Here is a 16,260-nt window from a genome sequence, read left to right as displayed (position 1 = left end):
TTTAAGTTTTAAAAAATTACTTACAGATGTAATTGAAAATAACACTAAAACAGATAAATAAAAAAAAAGTACATGCACAGTGAAACTCAAATTCATGTAATTTAATTCACTCTTGAAAGCTGTTCATCATCTGAAAATTTCATAGACTGAAATAATTATTTATTGATTGATTGATTCATAGAATTAATGTAAAATGATTTCATTCCTTCCTGGACTACAAGTGATTTACTTACTTAAATTTTACAATCTTGGCTTAATACTTTGTGTACAAATTCTTAACACAAAACCAATGGAAATCATTAAATACAAGATAAAAAAATTAAACATAATATGTTGTTACATATGGCTTTATTGGAAAGAGCAATCCAAACATATAAAACAAGTATCATACAAGAACAATGATAAATAATAAAAAAGAACAAAATTTTATAAAGAAATAAATGAAGACTGGAACAAAAGTAAAAAGTTAATTTAACAAGGAAATTTAACAAGTAAAATTTAAACAAGGAAAGGAACATAAGGCATGTAGTCTAATAAACATAATACTAAGCAGATAAAAATAAATGAAAACTTAAATTTAATAATGCCTTTTCTATAGGATGCAGCCATCCCCCCTTTTTTTGCTGTTGTTGTTGTCTAGTCTCTTAGCTCAACTTTGCTTTGTCCTCCATTTCATCAAAATGTGTCAAATGTGAGTTGTTGTTGACTATGTTTTCAAATGAATCATGGCATTTTCATTGAAATATGCTGTAGTCTGTAACTGCTTTACCAGGATGATTACATTAAGTGAAATCTCTGCATGTTGCACCTTTTGGGAAAACTCTTTTGTTTAAAGAACTAGGAACACTTTTTCTTCCTTCCTTTGAAAACATTTCCATCACAATTGCCTTTCATTGCAGCTTCAGAAATTATTGCAGTTCTTTCTTACTGAGCTGATTTTTAAGGTTTTCTCCTTTGCATGCTCACTGTTAATTTTAAGCCCAAGCCGGAAGACACAATACTGTAGATACCCCCCCCAAAAAAAATAAAAATATTCCTAAGTGTCAAAGCTCTTAGAGTCACTGACTGCAATGGAATCTGGCCATAATTTCCTCTTTACCGAATTCATCAAGTCACTTATTGCCAGGTTTTGTTAATGAGAATCAAGCAATAGAAAATATAAAAATGATCTTTCAGGATGTCCCTGAGTGTTAATTCTATTGCACAGGCTATCTCAAAACAACTCTGAAATTCATCTGCTAGCAACTTGAGAATTCGTAACTCGAGGCATCGTTCATCACCTGAGGCATTTTTGTTCATATAATTCGTTTCATAACCAAATTGTTTATAATGTGAGTTGTTTGTTATCTACGGTTTATTGGCTTTAATTTATGGCAAACTGATTTGTGATTATCACTTACGAATGCATTAGTCATAAAAATCAATTGCACAGATTTAATTTTTCTTCATTCTTGTGTGAATTTCAGTGTTACAACCAGAAAAGATGTAAATGCAGTTCTGACTGTATACCACAATTTTTTTTTCCCCTTTTACATGTGAAATTTGAGAAAAGCTATGTTTACAAATATCAGTAAGACCAATATTCCAACAAATAAATCCTTGGATCTCAATATTTGTCAACTCTGATAACTTCACTTTTAACAAGCTACTTTGCAATAAGAATAAAAAAAAAAAAAAAAAAAAAAAAAAAAAATAGCATCAGAGACAAATTTTGTCAAAATTAATACATTAAGATCTTATATTTATTAAATACCTTTTGCTGAAAAGAGACTTCTATTTAAATTTGAGCATAGCTTTTTAGCATTTAGAATTTGCAGAAAGAAGTTTTGACAAAACTCAAATTACATTATACATTTAAATATTAGCCAAATCACACTGGCTTTTATGCTTGTCATTTCATGACCTGAAACATAAAATTATTGCTACCACAACTACTAATACACTATAATGTCCATAAGCTTAACATGAATTGCAAGCAAATGAAATACATAATCCAATAAATAAGCAACTACAAACTGAAATTACAAAGTTTATTAAACATATATCTATAGAACTTAAAAAGATGTAACATTTTGATTCCCTTTTTTTCTGTTTACAAACTTAATGTTTGGTTTACTCTCTTACCTCTTGATTCAGCTTCAGGTCGAGCATTAGGTCCAGTATCAGACCAGTCTCCTCGCACTCTCAGCCTCTTCATCAGGGGACGACGTCCGAAAAACATTCCTGTATACTAAACATTTCCTTAATTAAATTACATAGCAGAATTCTCAAACTTTAAATTTATTTTTATATAAAAAGCAATCACTCATAAATCCATCCATTTTATCTAATATGAAAGTTTAGATCAACTTTACAGTTAGAAATTAAGTATTCTTCTTGAACATATGTTACACTTTAATGTAAGCTAAAACTACAATGAATTTTATTCTACTGATCATATTAATCTTATTTGTTAATTACATAATATTCATCAAAAACTATTGATAAAAATTTATGATCTTTCAATTAAGAGTACTTTTAATTCAAATTTTGAAAAGAGATGGAAAATGCTTCTGGTCTCAAATAATAATAACAATGACATAATTTTTATAATGAAAAATTGTTACAATACATGCCGATTAAAAACTGTAACACAACTAGAATTTAAATTTACTACTCAGAATAATTTTGCCAAAGAAAATTCTCATTAACAAGTGAAAATGAGATAGTGACAAGTGAAAATGTGATAGTGATAATGTTAAATATGTTGTTCCAAAATACACTTCTATCTTTTAGTAATCGTGAGTTATAGCATTATAAACATTGGCAATTTAAGACTTAGTTTTGAAAAAGCTAGTATTTCCAAACTGTTTCCAGTATAAATTTGAATCTTTCTTTCCCATTCAATTTTGTTGCAGTAATGAATAATTTTCAAAGACTAATGAGATTGAATACATTTATATAAATTGAATAAGACTTAATTTCATGTATGCTGAAATTTTCCTCTCTTTCAACAGAAAAACTCACAAAAACATCCTATGTTGCACATAACAATCTGAAGTTTCTTGTCAAAAAATATGCCTAAGAGAAAATGCAATTCAAGGCTACTAGATATGGAATTCTTGAGTGAACAATTCCAGAATCTAGCAGCTTGAAATTCAAATGTGACTCTCCCACAAGTAATACCTTCCTTTCAATTATGGCACATGTACTTTAAAAAATGAAATTAATATTTGTAACTGTTTTTCTCACTTTATGATAAATATATTATAAAATTAGAAACTTTATTGAAAAGAATATTTTATCATCTATTTAAAATGAGTAAAAAAACTAAAATATTTCAATTCCAGGAACAAAATCTGTTCATCATGACCACATGAATTACAAATTTAACAAATTTCCAAACACGGTGAATTACTAGTACAGGACTGGGCTGGACACATGAGAGTTTTTGCAGTTTTTCCTGTGGATAATTTAAGTACAAGCTAATTTACCTTATAATACTATCTATAAAACCACCTCTATATATACAGTCCTCATGTTATTTCTACTACTAAATAATGAAGAATCTGTTTGCACATGTATGAATACATATAGTCCTCCAATTGAAGATGTGCATCTTCAAAATCCGAATACTGAATTTTAAATTTGTTTTGGTACAACTCTGATAAATGCCGTAATTTCACCAAATGTGACGATATGTGTTTTGCGCTGGTTTTTGGCGTGACTGCGTGTTGTGTGGCAACCATGTCAACGTTGAAAAGTCTTTGGTGGAGTAGTTTAAATTGCTAGTTGGTTCATGTCGCGTGTGTTTTTGAAATGGCCTATGTTGCGATGAAAGACGTGGTGGGAAGGTTTCAGCCGCGTATTTTAGATTGTGTGCAGAGTAAATTTAGTATGAAAAGGTACGATGTTGGAGTTGTTAACGAGTCTTTTGTTCACGGATGTATTTATGAGGATCGTAGTGTATTTTTGGAATTTCTGTGGGAGTCGGGACTTTTAAAACGGAATTTGACGTGTCCGAAATGCAGAGCTGATATGAGAACTCGGACGAAAAAAGGTGTTTCTGATAGACTTGTGTGGGTTTGCAGTAAAATTGTTGCTAATAAAGTATGTGGGTGTCAGCGGAGTTTAAGGTTTGGATCTTGGTTTTCGTGTAGCAAGTTAACGTTGGAGGAATTTTTTATTGTTACTTTCGAAATTTTGAATCATAGGAAGGCATGTGATATAGAAAAATCGTGGAAGTTTTCTTCACAGACGTTGTGCGACTGGCGAAATTTTATTAACGAATGTATTTTGGACTTTGTATGCTTTGTATCTGAGAAGACAGGGGGGAAAGATATTTCTGCTTTTAAAAGAAGTTTTCATTATGGTAAGTGCATTTTATTTTATTTTTTTTTATTTTGTAGAATGTTATATTCATTGTTTTTGGTATGAATTTCCGTTTTTATTGTTGTTTTTTGAATTGTCTGAAATTTATTTTAGTTTATATTCTTGATTTGTTTTTAGTGTAGATTGTGCAATTCGTAGATGTTTTTTTAAAGTTGAAACAGAACTCTGCGTACATGGTATTTTTTGAAATTTATTGTTGTTATGTTAATTTATTAAAGCGAGGTGTTCATAGTTCGTAGATTCATTCGTTGCCTACAGTGTGCCATTTGTAGATGTTTTTTTAAGTTAAAACATGTCGCTGTGTACATAGATTCTTGTCAAATATTTTTGGTTAGAAACTTTACATTTTTGCTATCTAAATTTTTTGTTTTTGTTTTGGATTTTTAGCTTAAATCGTGTGTTTAAAACGTAGTTTTTGCATGTGCGAAAACCGTGTTTTTGGAGACATTTTAGGCTTAAAGTTCGAAATGTAGACAAAAAGTTTAGATAGTAATATGGCAGCGTAAAGTTTCTCGCCAATATATTTGGCGACTTGAGGGCGCATATCAGAGTAGCTCCTTTGTTTAATACCTATTTCATATTCTATATGAATTTAATGAATTTCAGATTAATAAATTCAATAATTTGAAAGTGAGTAATAGTAACATTGTTCAAAATACAATATTTTTCTTTCCAGCATGCCAGACTGTTGCCATTCGGCAAAATGAAAGAGATTTAGTTTTCAATTTTAATCAATAAACTCAACTACAGTGCATTGCCATAATCTGTAATGAAATACTTTTATCATCCCCGTGCCAGCATGTTGCCATTCAGTAAAACATCAGATATTTAACATCCAAATTTAGTTTGTCTGCTACTGATTAATAAATAAAGCAATTAAGAAGCAATAAAATTACACACAAAGGGGCATTCTTTAACGTTTTGTGTGTTACCTTTATTTATTAAATATCATGTTCTTTGCACTTAAACCATAAAATTCAATTCAACAGCAATATAGCAAAATAATTTAAAAATGAGCAAAGCTTTTTTAAAATATACAGTCTCGCACGCTGGAAATTAAAATGCTTTTTTTTCTTTCCCCATACAATGTTGCCCTTGCTCACTTTGAAATTGTTGAGTTTGTTAATCAAAAAGTTGTTAAAGTGTTACAAAATATGAAATCGATAATAAAACAAATTCCAAATTTGGGCTTTCAGGTGCACATATTCGGTAGAAAATATCGTTATTCAAAATTTGATGGCTCTAAATACCGTTGTTTTATTCCAATGTGAGAAACATACATACATACATTTATGGAGATTCTTCATTATTTAATTTCTTTAAATATAACACAGGGCGATAATATTTGGTGGCAACAATTTGAAAAGTGAACCAACATTTAGAGTGAGCCAACACAAAATGCCAAAATAAAATAAATAGTCCTTCAGGGTAAACTGACAAATATACTGTAAAATATACTAAATACAGTTCTTAAGAACATTTTTTCTACTTTTTAATCCGACTTAATTACTGGCAGAAACAATAAATTTAATATAATTTTACAGAGACTTTTATATTTCTAGACATCAAAAGATTAATTAAATACAAAAGGATTTTTTAAATATACAACCTCAACTTACATTTTCAGAACCATTTGAAGATGAATCTTTGGATAACATGCGGGGCTTTTTGTCAAGGTCATCCTAAAAAAGAAGAGGAAAAAAATAATAAATATACAAAAATTATACTACAAGCAAAATATACTGTAATGGCCACTTATTACAGCAACCATTTTATTCTAATGTTTTGTGGAAAAGGCTAAGTGATGAGAGTATATTAAATCAATTTTCATTACAATAACTACTCATTATAAACTTCTAATGGTACAAAGTGGTGACTAAGAGAAAACTCCTATGGATTCTTGAATCCCCATAGGGTTTCCATGCCTTGTACTGTTATGTCCTAAACATTCATTGCATTCTGCCTAAGAAACAAAAGAAACTTGGGCCATTGAAATGAATAATGATGTAAAAAATAAATTCCTGAAGTAGACGGAAGACATACCATAATTAACCAGTACAAAAATACCCAGTTATTTGGTGGTAGCAGCAGGTTGAATGAAGTCTGCACACCTTCTGTGATGACAAGTCAAACAGCTTATACTGCTGCAGTATTCATAAAATGCGGAGCAAAAGTCCCTACAATCCCAATGTAGACTGATAGGTATTCTTAAACAACTACTAACAAAAATACTTCATAAAACATTGCTGAATTTCAAAAAATTGCAAAAAATCATGTGTGACAGTGAGATGGTCATCAGTTCTCAGTCTCTAATTTGCATTCCTGAAGATACAGGTAGTCCAGTTCTTTCAACTCAATACAGTCAAAAGTCGTTAATTCGGACACCCATAATCCGGAATGATCTATAATCCGGACCTCAAAGCTAAAAACTTTCTGCACATGCGTCGCGTTAGCACATGTGCACAGGCATTTTATGCGTGCGTGTAAGACCTTGACGACTGCGCATATGCGTGTACGCAAGAGCAGAATACATTTTCGCCTGCGCGTTTAATGTATAATGGACGATGTAAGCTAAAATTATCTATTTCAGTTAATGTTGATGATTTCGTTGTTCCTTAATCTTCGAATTGGATCCCGCTTATTATTTTTTGCAGACTGTAAGAGAAATTTTATAAAAGTAAACTTGAACTTTCAATTATGTCAAATAGAATTTCCGATGCTGGAGCTCCCAAAGGATCTACAAAACGAAAGTATGTTTCGACATCCATCAAACAAAAAGTGGAATTGCTGCAAAAAATGGATAAAAGCATATCCGTCTCAAAATTATGCAAGGAATATAACATTGGAAAGTCAACTGTATATGACATAAGCAAAAAGGAAAAGGAACTTTTTGATTTTTTTTTTTTTTTTTTTTTTTTGATTCCGACGCCCCATTTGCAATGAATAACAGAAAAAGGGTTCATTATGCTAAAAGTGACGATCATGACAGAGTGATGATTGAATGGGTCAGACAGCATCGCAGCGAGGGCACGCCATTGACGGGTCCAATGGTAATGGCTCAAGCCAAAATATTTCATGAAGAAATGAACTTAAACGGAGAGTGCACATATTCGACAGGTTGGTTAACAAAATTTAAAAATCGCCATGGTATTAAGACAATTAAAAATTTCTGATGAAAAATCTTCAGCTGATACTGAAGCTGCTGAACAATTTGCAGATGAATTTATTGAATTCATTACTAGTGAACAATTATCTGCAGAACAAATTTACAATGCTGATGAAACTGGTCTTTTCTGGCAATATGTACCGCGAAATACCTTGGCAACCTCTACAGATAAGGCTCCAACTGGTGTCAAAGATTCCAAAGCGAGACTAACAATTTTAGCGCGCGCAAATGCTGCAGGAACGCACAAGTGCAAACTTTTCATAATCGGAAAACATGCACGACCAAAGTAGTAACAATTTTCTCTGTTATATATCGTGCAAATAAAAGAGCATGGATGACACAAGTGTTGATGAATGATTGGTTTGAAAATCATTTTATACCCGAGGCTCGGCGACATTTGAATTCGGTTGGTTTACCTGGTGACTCAAAAATAGTTCTGATTGTTGATAACTGTTCGGCGCATACTTCACTTATAGTTTTAGTGAAAGATAATGTATCTGTGTTATTCTTCCCTCCAAATTGTACGTCTATCATTCAGCCTATGGTATGGGAATAGTGCACGCGCTGAAATGCAAATATAAAGCAGCGTTTTTAAAATCTATGTTAAATTTCTTGAACAGTGGCAAGACTATTCAAGAATTTTTGAAATTTTTTAGCATAAAATCTGCCGTGTGGAGCATCGCAAGATCGTGGAAGGATGTGTCTCCAAGTACGTTTAAAAATGCTTGGTATAATTTATGGCCATCTACCATATTTCATGGTGAGGAGGATGAAGATGATAGCCGCGAATTTGAAGGTTTTCGGACATCGCAAACTAAAGGTGAAGTTTTTCAGTTATTGGATTTTGTAACGAAATGTGGAGAAGCGGTAATAAATGAAGATGATATAAGAGAAGTTTTTCATTGCGACGACAATGCCCCAATCATCAGTCAATTAACGAACAGCGAAATCTGTAGTATGGTTCTAGATCCAGAAAATATCGCTTTCGATAGTGAAGAAAATGACACAGACGTTATTGAAAACGAAACAATTTCGATTGACAAATTAGTCAGTATTCTCGACACCACAATTATAGGACTTGAACAGCGGAGCTTTGTAACTGAACAAGAAATTATGTCTGTTTATAGAATTAAAGAGAAAGTATTATCACATAAAACGAAGCAACTTAAACAACTTACATTGAAAGAAATGTTTAATAAAGTAAACAAATAAATATTAGGCTTTTTTTTTTTTTTTTTTTTTTTGTAAATTTTGATACCCTTTAGATCATAATTGTTCTTTATTTCATAAATTACGGTTTCATATTTTTAATTTTAGAATTTCTGAATGCCATCTTACGAGATTTAAACTGATGATCTATAATCCGGAATCGCCGAAGTCCCGACGAGTCCGGATTAACGACTTTTGACTGTATCCTGTTTCTGAATGAAAATGAAGTTGGAGTGTCTGGTTTGAACATGATGGAAGCTCTTTTACTCTAATAAAGCTCATCCCAGTGTACAACAGTAAAGTTAAAATTATATGAATCAAAATAGCCTTGGGTATATTACTGCAATTAATTCAAAGAATCTACCTGTTGGAAATTGTTGACATCACTGAATCAATAGAAGATTCAGCTCAGATCAAGAATGAAATCAAAAAAAGCAACACAAGATGTATAAGAACGTTGTCATACTCTCCCAAAATGATCTGCATGTGAGTGTGAGATTAAAATTTCTAATATAGTAATGTATTTTTAGTAATGAACAGAATCTCTATTTTATTAAAGTATTAGTTTTTCTTTTCCAGGAACATTTTAAAATTTATGTTAATTTTTTGAATTAAGGTGAGAGAATGTTGGCTATTGATAAGCCACACTTCCTTTCATGCAAATATTTAGTTAGAGCAGATTGGCGACAGACAATATACATTCAATATTCCTGTAAGCAGCATGTAAATTCCAAATTCTTGCAAACCTATGTAAATAAGAATAGCAGTCTTATAAATAAATTATGTTCTGTACCTAGAAAATAATGTTTACTTTCTTGCCAGATGACTCAGTAGAAGTCATTAATGTATGATCTTTTTTTTTTTTTTTTTTTTTCTACAACTATAAATGAAAATTCTTTCAATGCTTTTTAGCAAACATATTCCAAAGAAATATTTTTATCAAATAATATACATTTTTTTTTAAACTTAAAGAACAGATGGCAAAAACTACAATTTATTCTTTCACTCTTGCTGCCATGAGATGAGGCAGACTCGATTCTCAAATTTCAATTGTTTAATAATAATCTTTGATAGTTACTCCTGAAGATATCTAAATATTCTATTTATAGATAAAAATTAGATTTTATTTTGGAAAAGTAAAATAATTTATGCCGCAAATCTATACCAAATACATGAAAGAAATAAAATTGATTGTACTAAAAATAGGCCATCTGAAATCACTGGCTTGAAAATTGTGCATGAGATCACACTAAGACATTATGCATCTGCTCTGATACCTAATTACAGCGATTAAAAAATATAAACATATTTTATACATATTATATAAACAGAATAATATTAAACATTCATTTAATTATTCAAAACAGATCCAATATGGAAAATTACTTTGCTTTTCAGTTCAATATATAACACATAAAACATGCTAAATCTATATATTTTGATCAAATACTATAGACACATTTTGTCATAATATTATTGAAAGTCAACAGATTTTATATTTTCAACAATTTGTTGAAAGGATTACAATTATTATTATATGAAATATCAAAGAATTACCATTACCCTTATGTCAAATAAATAAATGTAATCTGAAGAATAGCTGACTAGCATTTCTTGACCATCAGCAGAATAGCATAATGAAGTTATTCTTCTACTTTGTGTAAATTCAGGTACAGTAAAACAGGTCATCAAAGCTTGAAAACCATTACCTGACCAGCTCCCTAATATGAAACACAATTACTATGTTAAACCTGTAATGTTAATACTACAAATTATTAGATATGTACAAAAATGGATACACTTACCTTTGGAACACAGAAACTTAGTTTGTGAAATTATTCTTTAAATTATGGTATCAAAATTTTCTTAAACATCCTGTTTTTATTTTCATCAATTAAGTAACAGCTAACAATAGCTTAGCACATTCTCATACCCACTTCCTCAGATAAAAAAATACAACTTTGATAACATGGATACGTTTGAAATATGAGCTGTTTTTGACTGCCTAGTTAACATTTTAAACTGATGCATTTTTGAAGCATCTGAGTTCTTAATCTAGAAAATACATTGTAAATTAAATTGCACTAGAAAGCTATGAAGGGCAAGATATGAAGAATAAAAGAGATTTAAATAATAATAAAAAATTTTACTTAAAGCTTATGTGATAAAGGTGAAGATCAACCATGAGATCTGACATTAATGTATATACGAATTATTCAGTGTTTTAAAGTTTTTGAATGTGCCTTCTTTGGTCATTAGCTATTCATCAGCACACAAAGAAGAATGCAATGTCAGAGTATTCAAAATATGTCTGTTAAGCACTGGAATTTGCCACATAAGCCTTACAATAGGATGGATGTGATCTTGGATGACTTGGCCCTGTACATCAGCATAGCTTCACTTTCAGTTACCAGATGAACTTTGCAGATTTCAAAAGAAAAAGAAATAACAGAAAACATTTCAACTAAGATTAATAGCCTTAAAAATTGTATTGATAGCACTTGAGACTCCATTAACCATTAAAAGAAGACCTTAAAATATTCAATAATAATCTCAGTTTTACAAAGAGTTGTAATGTAAATAATATTTTGAACTGTTAATATTCAAGTTTGTATAATAATAAAAGTATTTACATGAACTGAGATTCAGATCACAGCAAATCCAACACTGCATAGTAATTACGAGTCTTGGATAAATCAGAACATTTGATTTTTCTTCACCAGTTCATATAATTCAGTTGATATTTAAGGAAGAAGTCTTTAACCCTTTGAAGGGCACCGGTGTTCGTCAATTTTTTAACCTCCGAAAAAATGCTAATTTTTCTACACCAAAAGCTATAATCTTAAGTGTCTAGTGTTTCCTTTCAATTCTAAATGGTAGCATCACCCTATGAATGCTCAATATTTTGCAGTTATGAAATTAATATACCTCTTTGCAAGGTATCATGTTGGAAGATTGATAAATTCTATTGGAGGGAAATAAAAAATTCAAAATCTGCAAATATATGACATACACATGCTGAATCTTATATATTTACTTCATTTTTGTCAGAAATGATAATTAACAGAAGATTATTTATATGATTTTAAAACCGGTATATAATATATACCGGCACCCACACTGAGGGTACCACGCCAATAGATGGCAGCACCAGTCTTCTCCTTTTATACTCTGTGACATGACAGAATTTCTTTATTATTATAACAGTTTATGATATAATAATTTTCATGATTAATTTATAAGTTGTTTAGGATTCAATATTATGTTCATGGAGAAATGAGGAGTTTATTGACTCTGCTCTAGGACTGAATACAAGTATATTAGTTTTATTTATTCTTTGTGTACTCAGCTTGAGTTTCATTCGTCTATGTTTAGCTAAAATTTTTATTTCAGCACTTACCTCTTTTCCAAGAGAAAGACTCATCGATTTCAAAATTGCCATCTGGGGTCAAAACTTTACACACTTGTGGGGGTTAAATGTGGCATGTTAGCCCCCAAAAGACACTCGTTGCTTCGCGATTTCCAAAATTCTAGAATGCAAGAAAAATGAAAGAGGTGATTGACAACTAATTTGTCATTCGGGAGTCGCGCCTTCTTCCTCTGTGAGGTGTGATAAGATCACACAAAGGCAAAGCTCACTTAAAATGGAAATGTACTTAAGGTCTATCTCATAGCGTAATCACAAAAACTGCTGGTTTGAAAGCATGCTTTTATTCTTTAGGGAAATTCTTTGTTAATTTCAGATGAAAGATTAGAGAACACGAGAGAAATCTGCGCTCTGGTTGATACAAATAGGTTGTTTCTGAAATAAATTTTGACAGTTGGTGAAAGAAGGAAAAATATTTCTAAGGCCCGTTTTTAGATGCTAACTAAAATTTATCCAAAAGTTGAAAAGGAGCCCCTATGAAGCCAAAGGGGTTGAAAATCAGAATAAGAGCTTTGAGGTGTATCAAAAAATAAAATTGTTTAACGGCATTTCTTCCTGAACAAAAAGATACATTACAAGCTATATTTACAAAAAATAAAAAAGGGACCCTTACGGTCCTTGATGATCTTAAGTGTGTGTGCGTCGAGGGGGGGGCGATTCTTCGTATCATAGTATGAAGCATGGTTGTTTTTTCACATACTATCTAAAGTATAAAATACAACTTCAAAAATGCAACATACTTTCTCAGCTGAGCCGGCCGTAGTGCTTCATTTTTCAATTTTTTTAATTTTCGGCTGAGTTACATCTGCTTGTAATATTATACTAGTTCAGTTACAGCATGATACGATTTACACTGCAGTGTTATATTTGCTAAATTTTTTTTATAAAATAATATTGAATTTATATCAAGTTGAAAAGCATTTTACCCATATTTTACATAAGTATGTTCAGCTGGGTTGCATCATCAAAGTGCATAAAAAGACATAAATTTTATTTTTGAAATTCTAAATTTCTGCCAAAATTTAAAAAAAAAAATTGTCTTTAGACTTACATAACTATATTCAAGCACTCACCACTACAAACGCACATCAAAAGTACCCAAAATTAATTTTAAAAACAAAGATTAACAGTTGGCAGCTACCTGGAAAAAAATGTCCTAGAGGGGCGTCGGTATAAAATATATACCGGCTCTCAAAATTCGGGATTTTGCTCTAGATCTTTTTTAAATCTCAATTTTGTGTCCTTAGGGTCCATAAGTTATAGTTCATGCAAAATTTTACCACAGTTTAAATTGTTTTATATACCGCCCCTCAAAGGGTTAAAGCAACAACTTTTCCCACAGAAAATAGAGGTAAGATATGTAGGTCAATCAGAAAGTTAGTTGCACATCTTCATAAAAATTTTCTCTCAAAGGCTATTTTGATGAACCTGTCTGAGAACATTTCAAATATTTAGCTGTATCATGTGATATAGCAGCTTTAACGAGGCAATTTTAGTTTGTTCTGATAATCAGTCGTAAACATGTCTAAACAGCTGCAAGTGGCATCTAAATGGGAAATGCATGCAGAGATTCGTTTTTTATGGGGGGGGGCAAAAAGGTATAACTACTGTGAAATTTATCAGCAGTTGCATGAAGTTTATGATGAAAATGCATTGTCACGTCAAGCTTTTGCGAAGTGGTGTGAACATGTTTGAGAACAGATTTACAGATATTGACTACGTTGAGCGTAAGGGAAAACCATCAACTGCCACAAATTCTGAAATTGCTGCTCACATGAATGAATGCATTCTTGCAAACAGACGCATGACAATAGATAAAATCTCTTTCTCATGGAACTGTGCATAAAAGTATTGCTGATCAGCTTCAATTTCATAAAGTTTGTGGTTGACGGGTGCCTCGTTTACTGATGAAGGAAGATAAAGGGAATTGTTTTAAAAGTGTGTTGAAATTTCTGCAATGTTACCAAAAGGAAGGAAATTAGTTTTGGGACAAAACTGTGGCCAGAGATGAGTTTTGGATTCACTACTTCTCACCTAAAATGAAATGCAGCTTCCTCGAGTGGAATCATTCCAATTCCCTGACTTCAAAAAAGTGTTGAACTGTTCCATCTGTGGGAAAGGTGATGCTGACGCTGTTTTTCGACAGAGAAGGTTTCAAGCATACAGAGTTTGTGTCAAAGGGTGCCACAATTAACGCATCTTCTTATTGTGAAACACGAAAACAATTGCAACAATCACTTAAAAATTAACCACCAGGTAAACTTCGGATGACAAGGTGAAAGCTGCAACCCAAGAATGGTTATCAGGCATTGGATGGGATTTTTTTCAGAAGGCCTCGAAAAACTTGTACCATGCCTCGACAAATGCTTAAATGAAGGAGGTAATTATGTTGAAATGTAGATTTTGAATGGAACTTTAAGATACAAATATAGTTATTGTAAAATTTCTATCCTGTTTTGTTTTCTTAAGCAGTGCAACTAACTTTTTGACTGACCCTCTTAATTATTATTGCAGGTTGCATTAAAACTGTTTTGTAAATTTAAATAATTCAAGTTATTGATACAATAACGTTATGGCGCTCAGTATTCATTCTAAAATGGATGAAGAAATAGAAAATTAAAGAAACATATGAGGGTCATCTAATCTTGTGTAGCATAATTTATGAATAAAATTGAAATAATTTTAGAAGATGATTCTGAAATATTAACCAAAAATGAAAATCTGGAAAGTAGTTAAGAAATACAATATTTGCAACTGAAAAGTCATTTGTTCTAAAGCTGATTTAGAAATATAATAATGACTACAAATTTCAGATTTAGAATCAGAATTGGCTCTTTAGAAATGTGTCAAGAGAGCCATTGTCCTTGTCAGAATTATTATCAATTTCCTTTTCCTCGTCTAAGCCAAATGCTTACAAAATACCATCTTCACTACCTCAGTCTTCTTTTGATGAAGCAACTTGCCAATAATTCCTTCCATACATATGAAAGTTCATACTGTAACTTTTGTACTTGATACATTTACTTTAGTCAGCATACCTTCTTTTAATCATCTTTTACTGTCACAGAAAAACAGCAGTAAATTTGAAACTGAATTGCATAAAACATACTAATAGTAAAATTATAATTTAAATAATTTTATATCATCAGCAATATCAATGTGACAAGAAAGCCATGAAACATACTTTTTGGCATCGACAAAATTATTTAATCCAAAATTTCAGTAAAAGATTTAATATAATATATCCATTTTTGCCACCTTATCTGATACATATAAAATATATAAATTACAAGAAAAATTAAAATCATTAGGACTTTGAAAAATATGGAACAACAGGAAAAAATTCCTCTTGTTAACTCAGTCTACTTAGCAAACGTCTCAACATCTGAAGGTTACCAGTCAAATCACCTGAATTCATTTTAAGAAATGATATACTTATCTTTCAAAAACATCATCCAATGCTTAGACTAACTAATCACTTAAATTTTATTATGCTTGCTTTTCGTTGATCTTATTTTTAGTGTTACTAATCAACTGAGTTCTGCTTCTACACTCTGTACCAATATATTTTATTAATAAAATCCAAAGAACAATAACCTGAGGTTCACAGATCCTGCTCTTTTTATGCATTTGAGGAAATTCACATTTACTATTTAATGTACTCATATTCTTTAATAAAGGTGCATATTTTAATAACTATTAAATCATATTTTAAACAATCAAGAATTAGAAGACTTCATATCTAATTCTGAAATTATTTAAAGCAAAACCAATATTAAAAATTCTTATTATATTTTAATAAAAATTTTGAACATATAATAATACTGTTACTAAAATTATATGTTACTACAATTATAAATAACCTAAATGTATTACAATAATATGGAAAAATTTTTATACCCCAAATATAATATAGGCATGTCTATAGGTAAATTCCGCAGTAAGAAAAGTAAGGTTAAAAATTTGAAGTCACTTTAATCAATTAGAAAAATAGTTATGAAAATAATTATCTCTATAAATTGGTTTTAAAATGAAAAAGCTTAAAATTCTTTAAAAATAATTTTTAGTTATTCTTCAGGATTAACTT

At 30.8% G+C, this 16,260-nt stretch overlaps 1 protein-coding gene across 4 annotated transcripts in view; it reads right to left on the bottom strand.

The window, feature by feature from the left end:
* LOC118203324 (DDB1- and CUL4-associated factor 6-like) overlaps positions 1-16,260 on the bottom strand; it is a 109,054-nt gene that overhangs the window by 54,457 nt on the left and 38,337 nt on the right. For all 4 annotated transcript variants that reach the window (XM_085823649.1, XM_085823650.1, XM_035375604.2 and 1 more), the window contains 3 exons: positions 10,310-10,467; positions 5,991-6,053; positions 2,125-2,230 (listed from right to left, as the gene is read on the bottom strand). In XM_085823649.1, coding sequence (XP_085679775.1) covers positions 2,125-2,230; positions 5,991-6,053; positions 10,310-10,467 — 327 coding nt within the window. The remainder of the gene's footprint in view (positions 1-2,124; positions 2,231-5,990; positions 6,054-10,309; positions 10,468-16,260) is intronic.

The sequence above is a fragment of the Stegodyphus dumicola genome, chromosome 9, assembly GCF_044657685.1.
Source record: "Stegodyphus dumicola isolate Sdum_Otavi_A_Nest chromosome 9, ASM4465768v1".
Lineage (NCBI taxonomy): Eukaryota > Metazoa > Arthropoda > Arachnida > Araneae > Eresidae > Stegodyphus > Stegodyphus dumicola.
The sequence above is the reverse complement of the archived record's forward strand: the minus strand, read 5'-3'. Positions and strand labels throughout refer to the sequence as shown.